Below are 22,569 nucleotides of genomic sequence, written 5' to 3' on the forward strand. Positions count from 1 at the left end.
GGCTGCGAACCGTCTACCTAACGTGGGGTAACGTCTTATTAGGACTTCCTTTTCTTATTCCTTCTTCAATCTAAATCCACCCCGTCTGTTGACGTTCCAAGTGAAAACTACGCAAAAGCGTAAGAGTACAACTGTGCAACAACAACAACCAAGCATGCGGAAAAAATTAAAACATGCTAGTGCTAAAAACAAAAGTTTACTGGTGGTAGGACCACTTGTGAGTCCGCGCGGGTAGATACCACCAGCCGCCTATTTCTGCCGTGAAGCAGTAATGCGTTTCGGTTTGAAGGAACTATACTTGAGAGTGAGACCTTAGAACTTATATCTCAGGGTGGGTGGTGCATTTGCTTTGTTGATGTCTATGGACTCCAGTAACCACTTAATACCAGGTGGGCTGTGAGCTCGTCCACCCATCTAAGCAATAAAAATAAAAAAAAACGTTTTGATTATAGTTTATCAATCAGCACATAGACTCGCTAGTGAGAAAATTCAAAAGTGCATCAAAGAACTTCGGATGAGTCAATAAGTTTATCATTTTCTCAGTAAGTACCAAATACATTTAAACACAAAACGTGATATGTCGAAGCGATTTCGAGGTATTTTTTTTGAATGATTACGTACATATTGCAATCGCATCGGTGATGACTAACTCTGTTTCTTGGCTAATAGTGGGACAAAGTTAGTAAATATCGCCATCTAGTGAGGAGCAGACAACCGGGAAAGTTCGACTTCGGGCCAAAACGCCCTACGCACGGGAGGGCGTAAGAAAACGGGAGGGAAAATTGATCCCAAAGGCGAAAGGTGAAATGGAACATTGTGAATTTTTTTTTTTATCCTATCTATGCTGATAGCCTTCAGAGGCTGTTTCAGCTTCACCCTAACGTGTGTAGGTGAGCTCACGGGGCTCAAACCGGAGTGTTGCTAACACTGACCCTAGCAAGAGCAGTGCTTCGCAGAATCTACCACCGGATCGGAAACGCGACCCACTGAGAAGATCCGGCGAGAAATTCAGTGGGCTGTGTCTATGGGTTAATTCGCTCGTCGAGCCTTTCGCCGCAAGTGACGGATTCGACGAGGTGACCGGTGCTTGTGGTCCCTAAAAGCACCGTTAATGGATCGGGAGGATCCGTAATGACGTGCTTTGGGCGACGTCGACTGTTTACCATTCGGGCTACAGGATCGGGTATGTTTCCAGCGGCCACGACAAGAGGGTTCTCATGTCGTGCCGCCTTCTCGAAATGGCGCAATGATGCCGACTGTAGATACTTACTGATAGAGTCGAGCTCCAGGTCATCGAGGAGATCCACGTTCCTCAGGAACATTTTGCACTAGGGAGTACGGAACAACATTCTATGACCACTTTGTTCTTTATTTAATAGATAATCTAATTTGGAATGGAAATCAAATAGCTCTATTTGAAATACATACTTAGTCTGGCCATAAATACTGTTACAATTAAAAATAAATAAAAATTCTATTGGCAATAACATTTATTACTTTTACAATGTGTTAGTTTAATACATAAATATAAAACAATTTAAAGTATAAAAAGCTTATTCGAAGTGGTCTCCATTGGCTGCAATACAGTCCTTTAAACGTTGAGGCCAATTATCAATAGAAGCACGCACTCTTTCCATGGGAAAATTTTTCACTGTCAATCGCACGGATTGTTTTAGGGACTCAAAATTATCATGGCGTTTAGAGCAAGCCGTGCTCTCTAAAACTGACCATAAATCATAATCCAGCGGATTAAGATCGGGACTAGATGACGGTCAGTCTTCAGCTCTGATGAAGTCCGAAACGTTCGTTTCCAATCAAGACTGCGTAGACCGAGCTTTATGACCTAGCGCCGAGTCTTGCTGGAAGGACCATTCTTGATTATTGAACATGGCGTTGTTAAGGGGCTTCACTATCTTCTCAATATTCACTATCTTCTCAATATAGAATGGTATCTTGATACACTTGTGCCGATGTTTTGATACCTTTTTCACAAAAGTATGGCTCAGTCACTCTTTCATAGCTAATACCCCACCAAACCATCACTGAAGTCGGATAGTGCCCACATTGCACTCTGTCGACTAATTGGGAAGCTTCCTTAGAGCTTTGAGCATAAATACGGTCATTTTGTTTGTTAAAATGTTGCTCAATTGTAAAAATTTCCTCATCCGTAAACAAAAGTTTTCTATGACCTCCCTTTGCGTACCGCTTCAGTAGTAGTTTCGATTTTACCACCCTATTCTCTTTTAAATTATCAGTTAAGAAATGACCAGTACGTCTCTTATAGGCTGCAAGTCCTAAGTCATCTTTTAAAATACGCGACATGGTTCTAGGTGCTATCTTCATCTCCCGAGATAAAATCTTTTGCTTTCGGACAGGATTTCTTCGAATTCTTCCCCTTACTGCTTGACCATCTTTTTCGTACGAACACTACGTGGACGGCCAGATCTTTTTCTGTCACAAACAGAGGAGGTCTGTGCACCTATTAATAGCCTGGTACACAAACATTTTACTAATACCAAGCGTATGGAGAGTTTTAAAAATTGCATTTGGCTCCATACCTACTTTGTGTAATGCAATCACAGCGATTCGATTCTCTTTATCACCCCACCCCATTTTAATATTGCAAAATGTATTGGCGCAAAAATGAGAAAACTTAATGAGCTATCATATAAAAATGACAGATTCCAAATTCAAATGTAATATTTTGTTTATTTTTAATTGCAACAGTATTTATGACCAGACTAAGTATAGCTGAAGAATTAAATACCTTTTAGTTCTATAATATTATGAATACTTTAATATAGGCTAATTAAAAATTAAAATAAATTAGATAAGTCATAAATCTGGTTGTTTTTTCTTCTCCTTTATTCTAAATACATACCTAGTTTATCTAAATACCAAGATGGGGTTGGATGGATTTTTACTGTGCTATCCTAGTATTGTTGCAGTCTGACATACTTCAGCAAAGACAATGGTTAAAACATTTTTTCAATCAGTATGTACTTATAAGAACAGGCCTGCGTTGCCAAACAATAATTTAGATGTGTTCGTATAATTGTTGCTATATGGATTTCGTCTTTGCAGCCATTATTTCCCTAACAAACAGGTAGCGGCTTGGTTGTCTGCCATTGGTTGACGTCAGTGAAAAACCAGGACTCATGTAAGCTGTGCTCCTTTTTTATTGCTCCTTGTAGGCAGACGAGCATACGGCCCAACTGGTGGAAGTACTTTTTAATGGTGGTAGGACCTCTTGTGAGTCCGCGCGGGTAGGTACCACCGCCCTGCCTATTTCTGCCGTGAAGCAGTAATGCGTTTCGGTTTGAAGGGTGGGGCAGCCGTTGTAACTATACTGAGATCTTAGAACTTTATCTCTAGGTGGGTGGCGCATTTATAGATATCCATGGGCTCCAGTAACCACTTAATACCAGGTGGGCTGTGAGCCCGTCCACCCATCTAATAAATAAATAAAAAAATGTAGTTACCGTCGCCCATGGACTTTAGCAATGCCAAGGGCAGAACCAAGCCACTGCCTACCATTAAGTACTCTCCACAAGCCTCGTTTGAAGAAGGATATGTCATAGAGCTCGGGAAACACCGCTTGCTTTCGTTTTTATCCTTAAAAAAATTATACAAAAAATTCAAAATTTTAATAGCAATTTGAATTTAGCAGTGTAGCATGAATTTTGAAATAAAAACTATACTTGATTGTATAAATCTTTTATTTAACCCTTATGTCTATTCCCTCATCATCTTCTCCTTTTGACGCGCAAGCTTTTTCTTGGAAAGCTTTTTCTTCGCTGGGGCATCATCAGTAGGGGCTACCCTAGCGACAGCATCTTCGCGTTCGCTGAGACATACTTCGATGTGGCAGGGAGACGACATGTAGGGGTTGATGCGACCGTGAGCACGGTATGTACGTCTGCGTAGGCAGGGCGCGCGATTTACCTGCAACAAAACTTTCATTACACGATGTCCACTAAGGAAACTCGCCTTCAGACATAGACATGGCAATGTAGACAAAATCGTCAAAGACTCCTTTGCATCGCATCATGGATGTCCTAGCTTTCAAACTGGAATGTTAACACTGCTTTGCACAAAGGCAGGTCTAGTTCGCCAAATGCTAATATTCACAAATTCTATAGTTCTTAATCTTGAATGCAACCACAATTTTTTTCCTGCTTATCGTTGGACGGGTTTGGTGAGTTCACGTGACTTAACCTTCTTTTTTTTTTTTTATTGCTTAGATGGATGGACGAGGTCACAGCCCACCTGGTGTTAAGTGGTTACTGGAGCCCATAGACATCTACAACGTAAATGCGCCACCCACCTCGAGATATAAGTTCTAAGATCTCAGTATAGTTACAATGGCTACCCCACCCTTCGAACCGAAACGCATTACTGCTTCACGGCGGAAATAGGCGGGGTGGTGGTACCTACCCGTGCGGACTCCCAAGAGGTCCTACCACCAGTATACAGTAACCTGAGAGAGCTTGCTGACACTAGCCTTAGCAATAGTGCTTTGATGAATCTACCACTGAGAATATCTGGCGAAAGTCTCAGGTTGTGTCTATGAGTAAGGTCGCACGAGAACATTGACCAGTTCATGGAAGAGCCTAATAGCACCGAGTGGAACAGTATGGTGTGTAGCAAGTTTACATGTTTACATCGTGGATGGGCAATTATACCTTCTCTCAACTACTATAAGTAAATCATGCATGCGTTCTGACAGCAATTTCACCAATGGATCCTCCTACCTTCTCTCTCATATCTCAAAAATTTAAATTTAATATTGCTTTAAAACAAATAGTACATTTCGTCTGTACAGATGTGCTTTGAATCCAAGATATTGCTGTAAGAATTTTGGTATGTGTATTACGGTTCATAAATTGTATAAATAACTCCTACAAATAACTGTATATCAGAAACCAACTCACACCGATAAACAAATGGTAAATGCCATCATCATCTAAGCCAGTTAGTTATCCACTGTAGATTTATCTTTGCCACAAAGAGAATGAGGCATTTGTGGCACTCAACGCCTAGGGCTGAACTGGGACAAGAAAAGCACATGTTTAATGTGCACACAAACTCCAGTATTCCAGCTATATATCAAGGGCACATATATACACAAGGTTGGCCACACATTTAGGATTACATAGGTATATATATCGTCTTTTTGCATTAAAAGTGTACAATTTTCAACTATATTCAAAATTAAGTTAATATGTGGAATCATTTGGTATCGCCAGTATTTTTCTCATAAATACTGTCAAAAGAGTGTAATTTTGTTTTATTTTATTTTTTTAGTTTACCTATGTTTTGACTACTATTGAGAAAATTAATACATACATAATTTTATCTTACTTTATAAGACAGATAATGTAGCTGGTAAAAAATAAAAGTTGGAAAGATGATTAATTTAATTAAAAATATCACATGTTAAACCTTTAAAACACTCTCCTGTAAAATTAGTAAGTTTTGAGATTTATACAGTTTAAATGCGAGAAGACGATATGTGAACATAATATTTCAAACAAGAAACTAGGCCAAAACTAAAATCTGTTCAGTGTGAGATACCGTTGTCTGTATTTCTATAACTGGAACTCCTGTATCAGAGCACAGACCTCAAAAGAGACACAATCCATCAGAACTAAGGGGAGGGGTCCATCTAGTGTTTTAGATTATAAAAATCAATTTCACATCTATGAAATGTCCAAAACGTGTGTAAATGGAGTTTTAAAAAATATAAGGTGTTGCAAAGTCACAGTCCTAATGCAGAACAACACAGTGCTAGCTTTCAGATCAAATATTCTTGAGCCCAACTGATTGTCTGTCTGGCTTTTTTGTGTACAAAACTCCTAATGGGTACCCAGAACTGCTTACAAAATATCTGTATAGCATCGGTCACTCTTCAGGGTGGCATCGAGATAAAACACATAAGTTTTCCCCACTGGATACACATTGGAAAATAAATGGAAATAACAAAACAAGAAGCCACTGAGCCATTTCATAAAGATCATACAAGAAAAAAGCAAAATTTCATGGAAAGACAAAGAAAATTTTACTCAAAGACAATATCTACCTCCTAAAGAGTTTAAGGTAATTATCAAGTCAATCTATGAAGATGAAGATCTATCAAGAAAACATATTGACCCGGTGCTCTGTAATTGTGCTAAGCATAATATTAGATTTGACAAAATCAAAGCACATGCACACTAATGGAATCTTAGTTCATTTTAGGTACAATGCTGTCTTTAAAAAAAAAAGCCTATCTTTAACAAAGTAGATCGTTGGTTCTTATCGAATACTTCGGATCTTCCATTGTGAAGTTACAAGAAAACTCAAGTAAGAAATACTGCTAGACCTCAAAATACTATTAACTATTAGTGTGAAAAACATATATTTAAATATATTTTTTAAGTATAAACAATTATAATATAATTAACTTATTAATTAAACCAAAATATTAAATTTTTTAGTCAGCAAAAATTTTGTTACATTACAAAATCTATAGTACAAATGGGAAATGGGGCTAATATAAAATTGGAATTAAACTTAGTGCAATGTAACAACTAGCTAACCTTACTTCATATTCTATTACTTTCGAATTTTTATTAAAAACATTATTTCATTCATTACCACCTTCTTCCATAGAAAAAAATTACTAATTTAAGAAAACTAATGATTTTTTCTGATTGTCAGTAACAATGACTTGGAAGCATTCCTTGAATGTTCAATTAGTAATTGTAACTATTGCTGTTTGCCTTTTGAAACCAGCATAAACAAAAATGTAAAAGCTGGCAAGCTAAAAGGCACATTAAAAGTTTTTCTTAAAGTTTACTCAAACAAGTAAATATTGCCACAGGTAGGTACCACCACCCTGCCTGTTTGCAAAGTTTCTTGCATACCTTAATGTCTAGTACCATAGCATACCTGGTTAAATTAAACTAAATTGCGAGAAATAGGAAAGCCAGTTGCAACTAACAATATATATTGCTAACTAAGATGCCTATACAGACTATAAATTAATTTAAACCCAAATTTGTATATAAACTTTTGTAATGTCACTAGTTTCACTCGTTTTTCTTGTACAATAGCTCTATCAGACATTATGGCTATAAAAATGTATCCCCACCCATCTGTACAATAAATACAATGCTTGTAAACTAACAAATAAAATATGAATAATAACTTTATTAGTGGCAATTACTATTTTATGCTCAGATAATTTCGAGATCGAACATACCTGAATGTGGTCGATAACTAGCCTGTCAACGTCCAAAGTTTTGTTGTCAGCGTTTGATTCAGCGTTCCTCAATAACTGCAAGAGGAATTCGGCGGATTTCTTGGGCCAGCGACCCTGTGTTGTGCCAAACTGCTTTGCTTGAGCACAGCGACCAACGCCGCCGTTGAAGCGACGGAATGGAATACACTCTTTCTTTTCAATCACGTTTTTGAGGTAACGAACAGCACGACGGAGCGGCATCTTTCTGATTGCCATTGCGGTCTCATATGTGTTCTGAAAATTAGAAGTTTGATACTACAGTAACTGCTGACTGTAAGGAGACATTTAATTTCATTATGTATTTTAAGAATCGTACATTGAATTTTTTATTGTAAAGGGCGATCTCTGTAATAAAATTAGTCCATGTGCAATGTTCAGTTAGTAAATACAAATTATACAAGCATAATAACAGACCTTAAAGTGAACACGGAGGTTTGAACCACGCGCTTTGCATGATTTCGCAGGGTTATCCGGCTCCCGAGAGTAACGACCCATAATTATTTCTGAAACACAGAGCGGCTTTTACGTTCCGGACGCTAGACAACAAACTTAGGTTAACAATTTGATACCATGCCATTTCACAGAAAGAACTAAATAAACACAGAAACAGCGAGGATACACAGCAGATATGCGCACTAGAATCAGATTTAATTCAAAACTCAAGCCTTTTTACGATTAAAATGGATTTTATCAAACACGAAACCAACCTCTCAAGAGAAAATATGACAAGAAAAGGAATAATCAAATCTATTTTGACGTGAAAATGTCTGACATTGACAAATACTTCAGTGTTGCTAAAGTTTAAAAAGGCTCAATGGTACAACAACTGAAACTAGGCCGAGTGCATATTGTGCGTATGATTGATAAAATTCCTTACATCTTGATTATTTTATTCTAGATATAACGTCAGACAAAAAGATACACTTTATTTTTTAGACCACGAAAAATATCAGAAGATAGATTATAGTGAGAAGAAGAGAAATACAGCACAATTTATCCAGGAACAATATAGGATCGCTAAATAATGAAATACAGATATAAAATATTACGTATTCTTTGTAAATAAGGTAGGCAGCGGCTTGGCTCTGCTCCTGGCATTACTGAAGTCCACGGGCGACGGTAAACACTCACCATCAGGTGGGCCGTATGCTCGTCTGCCTACAAGGGCAATAAAAAAATAATTAATTATACCATATTGGACAAACATGCAAATGAGGTAAATGAACAGAAAAAGTTGTGTAAAATTATTCAAATATGGCGATTACTTACGAAGCTAAGCCTTTGAGTCAGTCCACCTACCCTGGCGAAGCTGAAATGGCTTCCGGGCCATCAGCAATCCTTCCAAAATGGAACGGTATTTTGCAAAAGCAAAATTTTGCATTCATTATATCCGGAATCTTAGCTCATTAAATTTAACATTTGACATCTCTCTTCATCTGTCAACACATCTGTAATGACGAATTTTAATGCTGGTGCTGTGTTGGTGTGGCAGTATCATCTGCCATTAGCCACGCGGCAGTTGCAGTTGTATGTCGGAATAGGTCTCATACAAGACTATAACCTAATGCCGTACGAGGGCACGGCAACTGTCCTACGATCTGTTGCCTCTTGAGGAATAGCATATTCAGAGACTTTTTGAGCCGTGTGACGATATTAGATTATGAAATACGACAATTTGTATAATTAATATGAAATTCGTTGAAACGGTCTTTATAATTTAATAATAATAATAATCTTGAGAAATTAAGTGTTAGAAACTACAAGAATTACACACGGACAAAATATTTGTTCTAACTTCGGATTAGATTTTTAGTCTAAAGCTCAGTCTTATTGATTTATTCTTGTCCTCTTTTTATTCACACCATAGCTTCAAGCCTAATTATTTATCAAGCGTTGCTTTAAAAGAAATAATGTATAGTTTTTGTCTAAAAATTTCTGGTGACGAAAGACCCTTTTGATGTTAACCATAAATTTTAGGAACAATAAACTAATTTTCATAGTTCTTTCAAGTTCTTTATTGGTTATTGCTAGTAGATCCATTATCTCTAACATTATTTTATGATATGTATAAAATAATCATTAACATTGAATTCTATTCAACCATGAAAATGAAAAAAAAAAGAATAATGATTCTTCAATTATCTTCAATGAAACAGAAGTTACTTGCAAAACAGAATTTACTACAATGTCTTTACATAAAAATGTTTATGATGAAACATATCTTAAATTAGCAGCCAATGTTATTGTATGTATTTTACAATGTATGTATTTCATCAATGTACTACAAAGTTGCTTTATATTAAATGACAAAGATAATAAATATAATAATAGTTAATAAAAGGTAATTACATAATATTTTATCAAAAATCATTTCATTTCTAAGATTAGTACATTTGAAAATAAAAATCAAGAAATCATGATTTTTTTAATCGGTAAATCTTTTTACTTTTTGATATCTACAATAAGTTCGAAGATACCTATGTCTGTACATCATGTATTTCATAGGTTTCTAAAATGATTATATTTATTAATTTCTAACCATTTTCAAATGAAAGAGAGACGTCTATTCGGACTATTTGTTTTTTTTTTTGCTAGACCTGCATACTTGATATGACGTAATAGCGAAACATATAACTACTAAGTATACTTTACAATAGACTTTAATCAATATTACTACACACTGGCTAAGTACATTGTTGAACAACTCAAAATGTTATATACATATTATATTCTAAGACATATTGCTTCGATGATTACTATTTACAATTTAAAAAATGAGCCGCTAAATCAGATTGTAACTACAAAATACATTTTATACTTAAAAATGTTTGGTTCACTAACATATTCACTAATTATAATTATTTGAGAATTAGAGAGTAGCTATTATAAATTTAATTTAATATTGGTAAGTAAGACTGAACCTGAAACCATTGTACACAGAGGAATCCTGCCATATTTTGCAAAGAATAGTAAACATAAATACAAATCTTCCAAAATAATAAATATCTATTGCATAAAATTAAAATCATTAATTATGTTTTACTTTCTATTTTTCGTACAGGTTAAAATACAAATCGAAAACACAACCATCGATTTGATATGACCTTAAAACTACTAAAAACAATAACATAATTGATAAACGACATGACTAGATGTATCCGATAACGTATCAAAACTTTTTTACAAATTCCAATTTAAATGGTTACTTTTTTATAATAGGTGCATTAGAATGTTAGCAAAAGGTAAACATTATGAATACTACTTCGGAACATGAATAAACGTAATCTTTAAATGGATTTAAAAAATGAACACTTTATTAATACAGAAAATTAAATGTCTCCAAAGCGTACACATAAATTTTTAATGACTTGCAAGTACATCCTAGTTCTCGTAATATGATTAATCTAGACACACACTATCTGCGTCGCCACATGTAAGGTGCATCCACAGAGTACGTTCCCTTATGGTGAATTCCCAAACAGGAGGACCGGACAATATGCGTCCGAGCTTGAATTTTATTTTAATTTTACGACAAAGTCTGTTGTCAGGTGTAATGCAAAAAAATTATATGTTTAAAATAAAAGAAGTTTATTAAGTGACTTACCAATAGACTAGTATACAGTAGAGTATGACAATGGTGTATTACATGGATAACGCATTACAAGTTTTATGAAAAATTGTTTTATTTGAGACTTTAGTTAATTGATTAGATTAGATTAGATTAGATTAGAAGAGTAGGATTAGATGAGTAGGGACGAAATAAAGGTTCAGCAAAATAGTGGTTATTTACTGATATTTAAATTGACTTTTTGGAAGATCCTGATGATACCGCCACGTCCAGCGGTCTTATTAAATTTTTCCACACTTAAGCACTTTCACAGATGCGCTAAACGGTTAATAGGCCATAAATCCACGGTTAAACCTTAAAAAGCACTAAGTTAACAAAATAAAACAAATCACACAACTATCATGTACGCTACCCGCGATCCGGCCAAAAAGTCAAATACATGTATAAACAAGTTTGATAGTTCAATAATTTATATTGATAATGTGAAGCAGTTACATAATATTATATACCTATGGAGCTTGGGGTATTAAGGACACAAAGCGTACGAACATTCAATAATTGTGTTTTTGTTGTGCTTGCCAGAATTTTTTTTGGAAATACATTTTTTATAAAAATTAAAATTGACTAGATATTACATACTATTTATTTTAATTCTACTGGGACAACGAAAACTCACAACTATTGTTCAGCGCCATCTATTGTTCATAAATAAAACTACACAATTTTCTTATCCCCTTAATTGCCACTAGGTGGCTCTAGCTGTTAATTAAAAACGGCACAAACAAAAAGTATGTACATAATGCAATAGCGTAATTTTACTAACGAGAATTTATTAGCAAATTTTGAAATTAGGATACTTCTTCGATATCGGATTTTTCAACAGAATCTAATGCTGCGCTGGTGCCGGTGGCGGAAGGAGAGGTAATGGTGCTACACACGCCACGCAATTGTCAACTTCTGAAAAAAGAACATTTTTTATTAATTGGGTACATACTCTTTTGTTACTTAGCAAACAGAAAATAACAAGGCTCATTAAGTTTTATCATAATACACGTATTAACATAGCAAAAGTAAACAAAAAAACATGCATTTTAATGTACTCTATTAAACGCGATTGGGGTCCGGTCGTAGATTCAGCGGAACATTGCTCTTGCTAGAGTTGATGTTAGCTAATTCTCTCAAGTAGAGCACGTGAGCTCACCAATCAGTCCGAGAGTAGCTGGAATGCCCCTTAGGTTACTAGCTATTAGGTACGGTAAAAAATCCAAACTAATAAACAGCTTGAAAATTTTAAGCGAACGATCATACAATTTTTGCATACCAAAGTTTATGCATATAACGTTATATGTATACATCGCGGTGGCTTTAATCAAATCCCTGCTTAATTGCTGCCATCTGACTAGACTTTCTGCTTGGCTTATTGTAATGTTCCGTTAGTGGCAATTAAATTATTTACGTAGGCATGTAATATTATTGCAATTTTTTTTATTTTATTATTTATTTCATAGATGGGTAGAGGAGCTCACGGCCCACCTGGTGTTAAGTGATTACCGGAGCCCATAGACATCTACAACGTAAATGCCACCACCCACCTTGAGATAGTTACACAATTCACAATTTTTTCACTATTATCAAAAAAAAGTGTCATTTAGGGTATAGCCAAAAAGCAATTCTTTCTTTATATTGGACGTGCTACGTATCAAGTAGTTAACGTGAACCAAGCTCCTTTTATTTCGAGCCTCATTCCAATTAGGCTTAATGAATTTTATCTCTGAAAAGAGTAAAGGCCAGGGACAACAAACAACTAATAAAAAAAAAGATATGTGTTGTCGTGGGACACCGGATAGGAACGAAGTTCCTTATTATAAAAATATTAATTTTAAGTTCTATTCGAGGTATAAAGAAAATAAAACTAGTGGTTTCGCAACAACCCACGGTCATTCGGTAACGTGCGAACTTATTGTGGTACACTTCATTCACGGTTCTTTGCATAAGAGTTAGTGTATTGCGCAAACGAACGCTCTGAGATCGTGGTCAATGAATGATTAAAAAATATGTTAGTTTTTGTACGTTATTACAAAGTTAAGTCGTACACTGTGTGCATTACTAATAAAAAACCTTACGTTACGGACGTTTTTTCCCGGTTAGGGTACCCGTCCGCATCGTCCCATAAGGAACTTCGTTCCAATAACTAATAAACCAATAAAAAAAGTTGAAGTACCTACCACGGTCGTGCATGTAGTGAAGTGATGGTCGCAAGTCGGGCAGTCTCCACGGCTCCCTTGGCTCTTCATCTCTCTCGATCTTCGGCACCAGCGTTGGCCAGGACTCTTCTGGACGCGGAGTAGGAGCACTGCGACATGGCCATGCGCATTGCTGTACATACAATTTTATTTTTTAATTTTTTATTGCTTACGTGGTTGGACGAGCTCACAGTCCAGCGGGTCTTAAGTGGTAACTGGAGCCCATAGACATCTACAACGTAAATGCACCACCCACCTTGAGGTATAAGTTCTAACGTCTCAAGTATAGTAGCAACGGCTGCCCCACCCTTTAAACCGAAACGCATTACTGCTTCACGGCAGAAACAGGCAGGATGGTGGTACTTACCCGCGCGGACTCACAAGTGGTCCTACCACCAGTAAAAAATCAAATACAAACAAATCCAAATACAAAGTCAAAATAATTTGTTACAACATTCATGTTAACACACTTTTTAACGGGTATTAATTATAATAATATTAACGAGGCGTGTACCGCTTTAAAGAAGATATTGCCTTGAAAGGAAGCTACAAAAAACTCACTACAGGTCTGCTATCTGTAAACTTATATCGTCTAATAGGTAATCATTGTAATCCCTTCCCGAAGCTATAACGGAAATTAAAATGCCCAAAGTAAACGCGAAATATCATTCTATAACTAAACTAGGCATGTCGGGTCACTAAGGACACTCGCACATGGACATAAGCAATGACAGACGCAGAACTAAGCCGATGCTTCACGGAAACAAAATTAATTTGATTTAAGCTCGTAACGTATTCAAATAAAGTTTTCATAAGAGATATTTGCAACTGACCCTCTTCGGGCGTCTTGCCTATTAGGAGGACGACTCTTCTAGCCGCCTGCTAAACTGGAATCGAATAGCAGAGCTAGTTTTCAAAGCAGAATATGTTAGACTAGCGACCCGCCCTCGCTTCGCTTCGGAACATTAAATTTTATTATTGACTAGCGACCCGCCCTCGCTTCGCTTCGGAAACATTAAAACACACATGAAACCAAAAAAATAAAATAAAAAAAATATTAAAAAAAATAGCCTATGTTCATCAGGGCCAATGTCGGCTTCTAATGGAAAAATAATTTTTCAAATCGGTCCAGTAGTTTCGGAGCCTATTCGAAACAAACAAACAAACAAATCTTTCCTCTTTATAATATTAGTATAGATAGCTGAGTCCCGCGATGTTATTTTCGTACCGCGGGTGAAGCCGCGGGGCGAAGCTAGTCTATAAAAAGTATCAGTGAAAGTCTGGTCAAAATCGGTCCAGCCATTCCAGAGATTAGCCGGAACAAACAGAGAGACAGACAGACAAACAGACAGAAAGACAGACAGACAAAAATTAAAAAAAAATGTTATTTTGGTGTATGTACCGTGTATATATTCATATGCATGTAGTAACGGTTATTTCAATATTACAAACAGACACTCCAATTTTCTTTATATGTATAGATATGATAGTGATCTGTTATTTCAAGTGAGTTCATTTAGATGTTTTCAAATGAAAAGCGTTGATTTTCCTCAAAAAACTTATCGTTAATTCAACGTTTTTTATCAGCACGCCACGGTTTAAATTTCATGAGGTAACAGTCGATTTTGTTGATAAAAACTCCTAAAATCGACTATTATTTCATGTTTGTTTCGATTACTGTCACGAGAGGTCGCTTCGTTTATCTGATTGGGCACGCGCGCTCACAATTACTTAAATAACGGACCGTTGTCAATTAAACAATGGACGTGTACAATCACTGCCATTTTACGGGTGTTCTCAAATATTTTGTGTACACAATTAAATCATTATGTTTTTATTATAATTTATTTCAGTCTTCTTACAAACTAACAGATGAACCAAAACATTTGTAAGGTATTGTATTCATTTGTGAATCAAACCAAAAACTGAATGCCGGCCCAACATTGTTTCATTACTGAAAATCATATTGGCCCAATAATTAGGATGGTTGCGTGCAAAACCTCACAAGTTTATTTAAGTGAAACCAACCAGCATTATGATACAAAAATACCTCTTAAACATAACTGTCGAACAACAGGTATCTTTTTATTTATTTATTGCTTACGCGCTTAGCTCACGGCCCACCTGATGTTGAGTGGTTACCGGAGCCCATAGACATCTATAATGAAAATGCCGTCACCCATCTTGAGACATGAGTTCTAAGGTCTCACTTTTAACAGTACAACGGCTGCCCCGCCCTTCAAACCGAAACGCATTATTGATTCACGGCAGAAATAGGTGAGGTGGTAGTATGTACCCGTGCGGACTCACAAGATGTCCTACCACATAGACCCTACCACAAGACAAAAAAATACATATTGTATTTCTTCATATGCAAAAAAAAAAAAAAAGGTTGAGAGCCGCTAAAATGTTGTTATGATTGCACACAGTGCTATCAAATAATACGCTTTCAATAATTATTATAGTTTAATTTGCAAACAGCCTTTTACCAGTATCACGAAACTATAGAGGTGCTATGAATAAATAAAAACATCTTGGTAAACGTAAAAGAGCTAATTTAAGTGCACAAAGGTAGGTTCTAATTATCGTATAGCAAAATTCCCTAATGATCTCTATAAGAAATTATAATATACTAAGAACCATGATTTTCATTTATGATTTACTATCAATACTTATATAAATAATACAGGTTTGACGTAATAAACTTTTAAATTACATAACATAAAACTAAACATGTTCACACTAATAAATGATATTAATAAAACTGTCATTTCTGTCACTTCTATATTCTGTGTCCGTCGGGATCATAAACAATTCATTAGTTTTTCGATGGGTCCGTATAATTATTTAGTTGCAACCACTGTCGCCGCACGGTAATACCATAATTGTTGGTTCGGATTTAAATAATAAATCGTTCACTATTCACGATTAACTTACTTTTGATTTTCAAAGCGTTTTCACTGATAGACGTATTGTCGGAATCCACTGAAAGGTACTTTAGTCCTGCCTATTTACCTGTCAACGCGGTTCGAAGAAAAATCGCTATTTCAATAAAATTTAATAACTCTCATTCTATGACGAGACATATGTATATAGGCTCTATGTGCTTAAGTGTAAAAGTTAACGCAAATTAGTATGCAGTTGGAACAGCGCCCCTAGCGGCAAACGTAGGCAAACGTTCCAACTCCATACAAATTTGAGTTAACTTTTACGCTATCGAGAACGTTAAAAGACTCGCACTAAGCATACTGAAAACCACTTAACGCAGATGAGTTAATTTGTCCTTCTAGCTAAAAACAAGTTGTTTTTTTTAATTTGGTGGCTTAATTTATTTTCCTTTTTTAGCCCACGAGCGTCCACTGTAGACCTCACCTAAGGTTTGCCACAATAACCGATTTTACGCAGCAACTTTCATACATAATTATACTATACTATAATTATATAATAACTAACCAATCATCGAAGATGTTTGACCGATTAAACCAAACCAAGAGATTCTAGATTCACGTTTTTATTTAGCGTGACATGCTGCTATACGCTCCTCAAAAAAGACAATGCTAAAGCAGCATTATCGGATGGACGCTAGTGGATGACATACATAGCACATGGCAAGAGACATGAATGCTGTATAATATTCAACCTTTTTCCTCAAAATGTTCGCAACATCTGGTATGCAGACCCGTATTGTAGGTCTGTGTGAAGGCCTGAATAATACAAGGTTTCTGTATGACCTATTTCTTTTTATGTCCCATATAAAACTGCTATTGACGTCAAAAGCTAGACGTGTCATTTATCGCTTCAAAAATATTTTGAATTGTGAGAGAACCTAACTGGAAACTGTGACATTTTTATTTTTTCTGTTGCTTAGATGAGGGGACGAGGTATCGGACGGACTATCGTAAACTTTACATGTTTCGCCAAAAAAACTAGTTTAACATAAATAAATATACAATAGTTTTACCAAAAGTTTCGTGTAATAATGATTTCTTAAAACATCTACGACTTTACAATAATATACTTCATCTAAAATAATATTAATTGTTTAATAAATTAAGTTAATGAACATAAATTATCTAAAAACTATATCTCTGATTCTTTCAATCTATTTGGTCTAATGAAAATCATTTTTATCCAACCACTAACCTGGTTGGTTTTTAATCACATAAATTACTGTGAGAACACTTAAGGAATTACCATTGTCTATTATTTCCTAGCCAAATTCGAGAGACACGTGTAACCTTATCGCATGTCAATCGAAATAAAACAAATGGTCTGTCCTAGGCATACAGCAATCAAATCAAAAATTGCTTAAGTAAACTAATATCCATTAGCGTGTAATAATTTGATTATTGTTTTGTTGTGGTAGGAGCCTGCACGGATCATCTATAACAGCGATTCCCAATCAGTGGATACGGCTACGTGGAGTCCCCTGTAGGGGTATATGAAAACTATACTGGTATTGATGTAGATGGGCCGGACATACGTGTCGCAGAACCGATTGTGGATAGAGCAGACGAGTTCTGGACTGAAGACCGCGTACCGGTAAGCGCAGCGTTGGGCGTCCCCCTGCCCGTTGGACCGATGACTTGCGGCGATATACTGGGAAAGATTGGATGCGGAAGGCGGAGGATCGTTCATTGTGGCGGACTATGGGAGAGGCCTACATCCAGAAGTGGAGAGATACAGGCTGATGATGACTGGTATTGACAGAAATATTAGAAAGTTAAAACAGCTAACATAGTTTTTTTTATTGCTTAGATGGGTGGACGAGCTCACAGCCCACCTGGTGCTAAGTGGTCACTGGAGCCCATAGACATCTACAACGTAAATGCGCCACCCACCTTGAGATATAACTTCTAAGGTCTCAGTATAGTTACGACGGCTGCCCCACTCTTCAAACCGAAACGCATTGCTGCTTCACGGCAGAAATAGGCAGGGCGGTGGTACCTACCCTTGCGGACTCACAAGAGGTCCTACCATCAGTAAAACATTATTGTCACGTATAATGTCTACGATGATTTTGACTGATTCGGTGGTACTGTTGCTAGTGCCCCTGACTGTTGCGCTGAGGGTCGTGGGTTCGAGTTCCCACATCGAGCAAACATTATGTGATCAACAGATTAGTTTGACTTTTGCCTGGGTGTTTATTATCAATATATGTATGTATTTAAACGTATATAAGTATGTTTGTCTGTCTCTGGTACCCATAACACAGAGAACCCTAAATTTGGGCCGGTAGACCAGGGGACATCGGTTCTCAATTATTATTATTAAATATATAGTTTAACACGAAACGAGACACATTTTTGGGAGTAGGTATAGAGGCTATGAGCCGCGGGGTACTTATAAATGAAAAGTTTTATTAAGGGTTGCGGGACCCGCTGAACGAGGGAACCGGTGGTCGTGTCGCTGGCGGCCACCGGTCCGGCGTCCGTGGGACGGTGGGATGGATGTAATGTGCTCTGCGTCAACCCTGTCCCGCCGTTTCAATAGCCCCGACTGGGCTCCGGCCCGGTCCGAGGTAGGGCGCCGGTTGTGAGCGGCAGGAGTTTTTAGTGAGGTTCAACTCCCACATACCCCACCTGCCGCGCGGGTGGGGATCCGGCGATTTTCTCCTGTGGAAAAAAAAAAAAAAAAAAAAAAGGGGTGCGGGAACGAAAATAGGTTGGAAAGCGCTGATTGTAAATGATGCACATAATATAATATGTATGTGAAACGTCTAGTTCTTGAAAACCTTCGTATCCTTTGTGGGCTATCTTTCATAAGGTCACGCGACGTTACTATTCTATAAGCCTTTCTTGAAAGTTTTTTTCAACACGTGTTTTTGTTATTATTATTATTTTTATTTTATTCTGAAATTTGTTTGTACTTTTTGTTTTTATTTAATTTTGATATTCTATATGAAATGTAATTGTTAATTAATGTAATATGGATGCAAAACCTGAAATAAATAAATCTTTGATTATATATGTCGTGGATAACGACTTTTAGTAATATTAAGACGGTGGTTTTGATTATTATTTTAAATGATGAAATGTTTTTTTGATAAATATCACAAAATGAAGGGTAGACTCCGTAACGCCACAGTATAAAATGGCGGTACGTGGACAGAGTCGTGGCATTCGTGTCAGACAGTGATTCCGTCCGTCTCAGCAGTGAGTCTCTGACAGTCAGTCAGTCAGTCAGTCGGTCTGTCGGTATGTGCAACGAAACTGTCGGTTTATCCTGTCATTGTGAAAGTTGTGTGTGTTGAGTTTCAATAATTATTATTCAAAAGGTTTTATTGACTTTTTATAAACTGTGTTCAACCAAATACGAGTGATGACGGAACCTACCGCTCAGCCATCCCTGACGTGTGCTGACATATACATAATCAAAGAAATAAATAAATCTTATACGACTCGATAAATACCTACCTGAAGATGATAAGCCTCGTAGATGTTTCACGTTCGATTTTATATAACGGAGCATAACTACTGCGATTCAATACCGTATTCAATAGTTGGGTGTAATAATAATTTATAGTCGTATTTTTTATTAGACGAAGTCAACTGACGTTTTCTGTGTTGTCAGTTTTTGATCAAATAAAAATAGTATTGTGACAAAGTTAAAGGCCGTCTGGTGTAGTGGTAAGTGACATGGTCACTACACAAGGGGGTTGCGGGCTCGAATCCCGCCAGGAGAAGATATTTGTATGATAAATATAAATGTCTTTTCCAGGGTTATTATGGATGTATATTAAATATATGTATGTGTATAATAAAAATCTTACATTTATTTCCGTTATCTGGTACCTGTAACACAGGTTCTTTACGAACTTATCATGGGACCAGTTAACGTGGCGTGATTGTTAGTAAATAAAAAAAAAAAGTGAATGATTGAAAAAACTTCTGAATGAATGAAATTGCTTCGATTGTCTAGTGAATAGTTAGTGTGCCGAACTGCCGATATCGGGTACGGGGTTCGAATTTTAGTCGTGCTTTGTACATACCAACCAGTTTTCGACGATTATGTTCCTATAGTATCTACCTATACTGAATACCGACTATTTTAAACATTAAGGAAAACATTGCGAGGAAACTTGTAAGACTGTCCTATTTTTGATACATCATTTAGTTGAAACTATAGATGTATAAAATATAAAAATCTACTAGTACTAGTAACTTATATCAGAGCAATTTAATACAATTTAATAAAATAATGTTCTTTTATAGTTTGATATCGTTAACTATTCACTCATTGTTCGTTACCCTCGACAGTAGGATGACATTCCGCCCCCACATCAAGACGGTACGCGATCGTGCCGCCTTCATCCTAGGACGTCTCTACCCGATGATATGTAGGCGAAGTAAAATGTCCCTTAGAAATAAGGTGACACTCTACAAAACTTGCATACGCCCCGTCATGACCTATGCAAGTGTAGTGTTCGCTCACGCGGCCCGCATACACTTAAAATCCTTTCAAATTATTCAATCCCGTTTTTGCAGGATAGCCGTCGGAGCCCCGTGGTTCGTCAGGAACGTCGACCTCCATGACGACCTGGACTTAGAGTCCATCAGTAAGTATCTTCAGTCGGCGTCCATGCGCCACTTCGATAAAGCGGCACGACACGAGAACCCTCTCATCGTGGCCGCCGGTAACTACATTCCCGATCCTGCGGACAGAATGGAAAGCAGTCGACGTCGCCCAAAACACGTCATCTCGGATCCTCCCGATCCACTAACGGTGCTTTTAGGTACTTCAAGCACCGGTCACCGTTCTCGTCGAACCCGTCGCTTGCGACGAAGGGCTCGACGAGTAAATTAACTCTCAGACACAGCCCACTGAGTTTCTCGCCGGATCTTCTCAGTGGGTCGCGTTTCCGATCCGGTGGTAGATTCTGCGAAGCACGACTCTTGCTAGGGTTCGTGTTAGCAACATCGTCAGGTTTGAGCCCCGTGAGCTCACCTACTAAAGTTAGGGTTACGCTGAAATAGCCGCTAGGGCTATCAGCTTAGGTAGGAAAAAAAAACATTGTTCGTTCATCTGATTGTACGAGAATTGAACGCATCACTATTACTTTAAATATGGCAACATTATTTTACAAAGTGACATTAGCTACTGTCAGTTGGCTTCGTCTAATTAAAAATACGACTACCTATAGGTAATTGTGATTTTTCGTTCCGCTTTTTCTTAAGCATGTTGCACAGCCCCATTTTCGAATTGCATTAACTCGGAACACACCCACAAGTCACAACTTAAATGTCACGCGGTGACATTTGAACGTTTTTTTTTTTATTTACTTCATTTGTAGGATGACATTTGGAGGGTTTTACTGGCCGAGTCGTGTGCGGAACATTAATTTTGTTGTTCGCAAGCGATAATACGAACGTTCTTCTTTTGTTACGATGTTTTTATGTACGCTCAATGATATTTAAGGGTAGTGTGTATTTCATTTTATAGTTAGGACGTGTACGATCGACCCCATCTGGTATTGATAGGAATGGACCTCACAGACATCGTTAAGTCTCAATTTTTAAGCTATTGCATAGATTTTATCGCGGGCCTTGAGCGCGGCGACCGAATCATGAAATTCCGTAACGAAAAAAACCTTACACCCCTCACTTCGCCTACCATGTAGCTCGCGTTCAACACATTCACACGTTGCGCTTGTGTTGTGTTTGTGAATAAGCGCGTGGCGTGACGTCACACTGCATGCGCATCATGAATTCTGCCCATCTCTCTCTCGCGCGGTCTAGCTTATGAGTGTGAAGAGGACAGTTAAGGTTTTGCTTTTATTAATGTTTAATATAGCGTGATCTTGTTTTATTATTGTTTTAATATTAAATTATCATTGGCTAATTATAATTGCATAAGTTGATAAAAATTGCTATGCAATAGCTTTACCGCGGCAGTTCCCGAGTGCCACACGTTTTTTTTTATTGTTTATATGAGTGGATGAGCTCACAGCCCACCTGGTGTTAAGTGGTTTCTGGAGCCCATAAATCTAGAACGTAAATGCGCCACCCACCTTGAGATATAAGTTTTAAGGCCTCAGTATAGTTACAATGGCTGCCCCACCCTTCAAACTGAAACGCATTACTGCTTCACAGCAGAAATAGGCGTGGAGGTGGTACCTACCCATGCGGACTCACCAGAGATCCTACCACCAGTAATCATTTCAATTGTGGATTGTATTCATTGGAATATTTCGGCTAAACAAAAACCACGTCTTTTTATAAAAAAAATCCTCACATATCTATAGATATTCAGTATGGATCAGCATAGACATAAGTAAAACTTGTAATAACAGTGTGTAATTGAATAAACACATTACTGCTACTACGGGAGAGTTGTTAATGAAATCGGGGCGTTGTGTCCCATGAGACGATTGCGCGACAGTAATTACACGCTGTACTAACCGAGCGATTCTATACAACTGCGACGTAAGAAACGAAGCGACGAATTAATAATTTATTAATTTGAAGTCGTCG

General features: G+C 37.1%; 2 protein-coding genes across 6 annotated transcripts in view; both read right to left on the reverse strand.

The window, feature by feature from the left end:
- Positions 1 to 3,701: 3,701 nt before the first annotated feature.
- RpL17 (ribosomal protein L17) lies at positions 3,702 to 8,154 on the reverse strand. 3 transcript variants are annotated; one of them, XM_012689886.4, is made up of 4 exons: positions 7,993 to 8,154; positions 7,700 to 7,788; positions 7,247 to 7,519; positions 3,702 to 3,945 (listed from the first exon to the last, which is right to left on the reverse strand). In XM_012689886.4, the coding sequence occupies exons 2-4, from the start codon at positions 7,778 to 7,780 to the stop codon at positions 3,736 to 3,738; spliced, it is 564 nt and encodes a 187-aa protein (XP_012545340.1). In that variant the 5' UTR covers positions 7,781 to 7,788; positions 7,993 to 8,154; the 3' UTR covers positions 3,702 to 3,735.
- A 1,122-nt stretch (positions 8,155 to 9,276) lies between these two features.
- LOC101746140 (SKI family transcriptional corepressor 2) overlaps positions 9,277 to 22,569 on the reverse strand; it is a 47,969-nt gene continuing 34,676 nt past the window's right edge. For 2 of the 3 annotated variants that reach the window (XM_021347635.3, XM_021347634.3), the window contains exons 9-10: positions 13,079 to 13,229; positions 9,277 to 11,810 (exon numbers count right to left, since the gene is read on the reverse strand). In XM_021347635.3, the coding sequence (XP_021203310.2) occupies positions 11,740 to 11,810; positions 13,079 to 13,229 (222 nt within the window). In that variant the 3' untranslated portion in view covers positions 9,277 to 11,739. The remainder of the gene's footprint in view (positions 11,811 to 13,078; positions 13,230 to 22,569) is intronic. The other variant, XM_062674623.1, reaches the window with a different exon arrangement.

The sequence above is a fragment of the Bombyx mori genome, chromosome 21 (assembly GCF_030269925.1).
Source record: "Bombyx mori chromosome 21, ASM3026992v2".
NCBI lineage: Eukaryota > Metazoa > Arthropoda > Insecta > Lepidoptera > Bombycidae > Bombyx > Bombyx mori.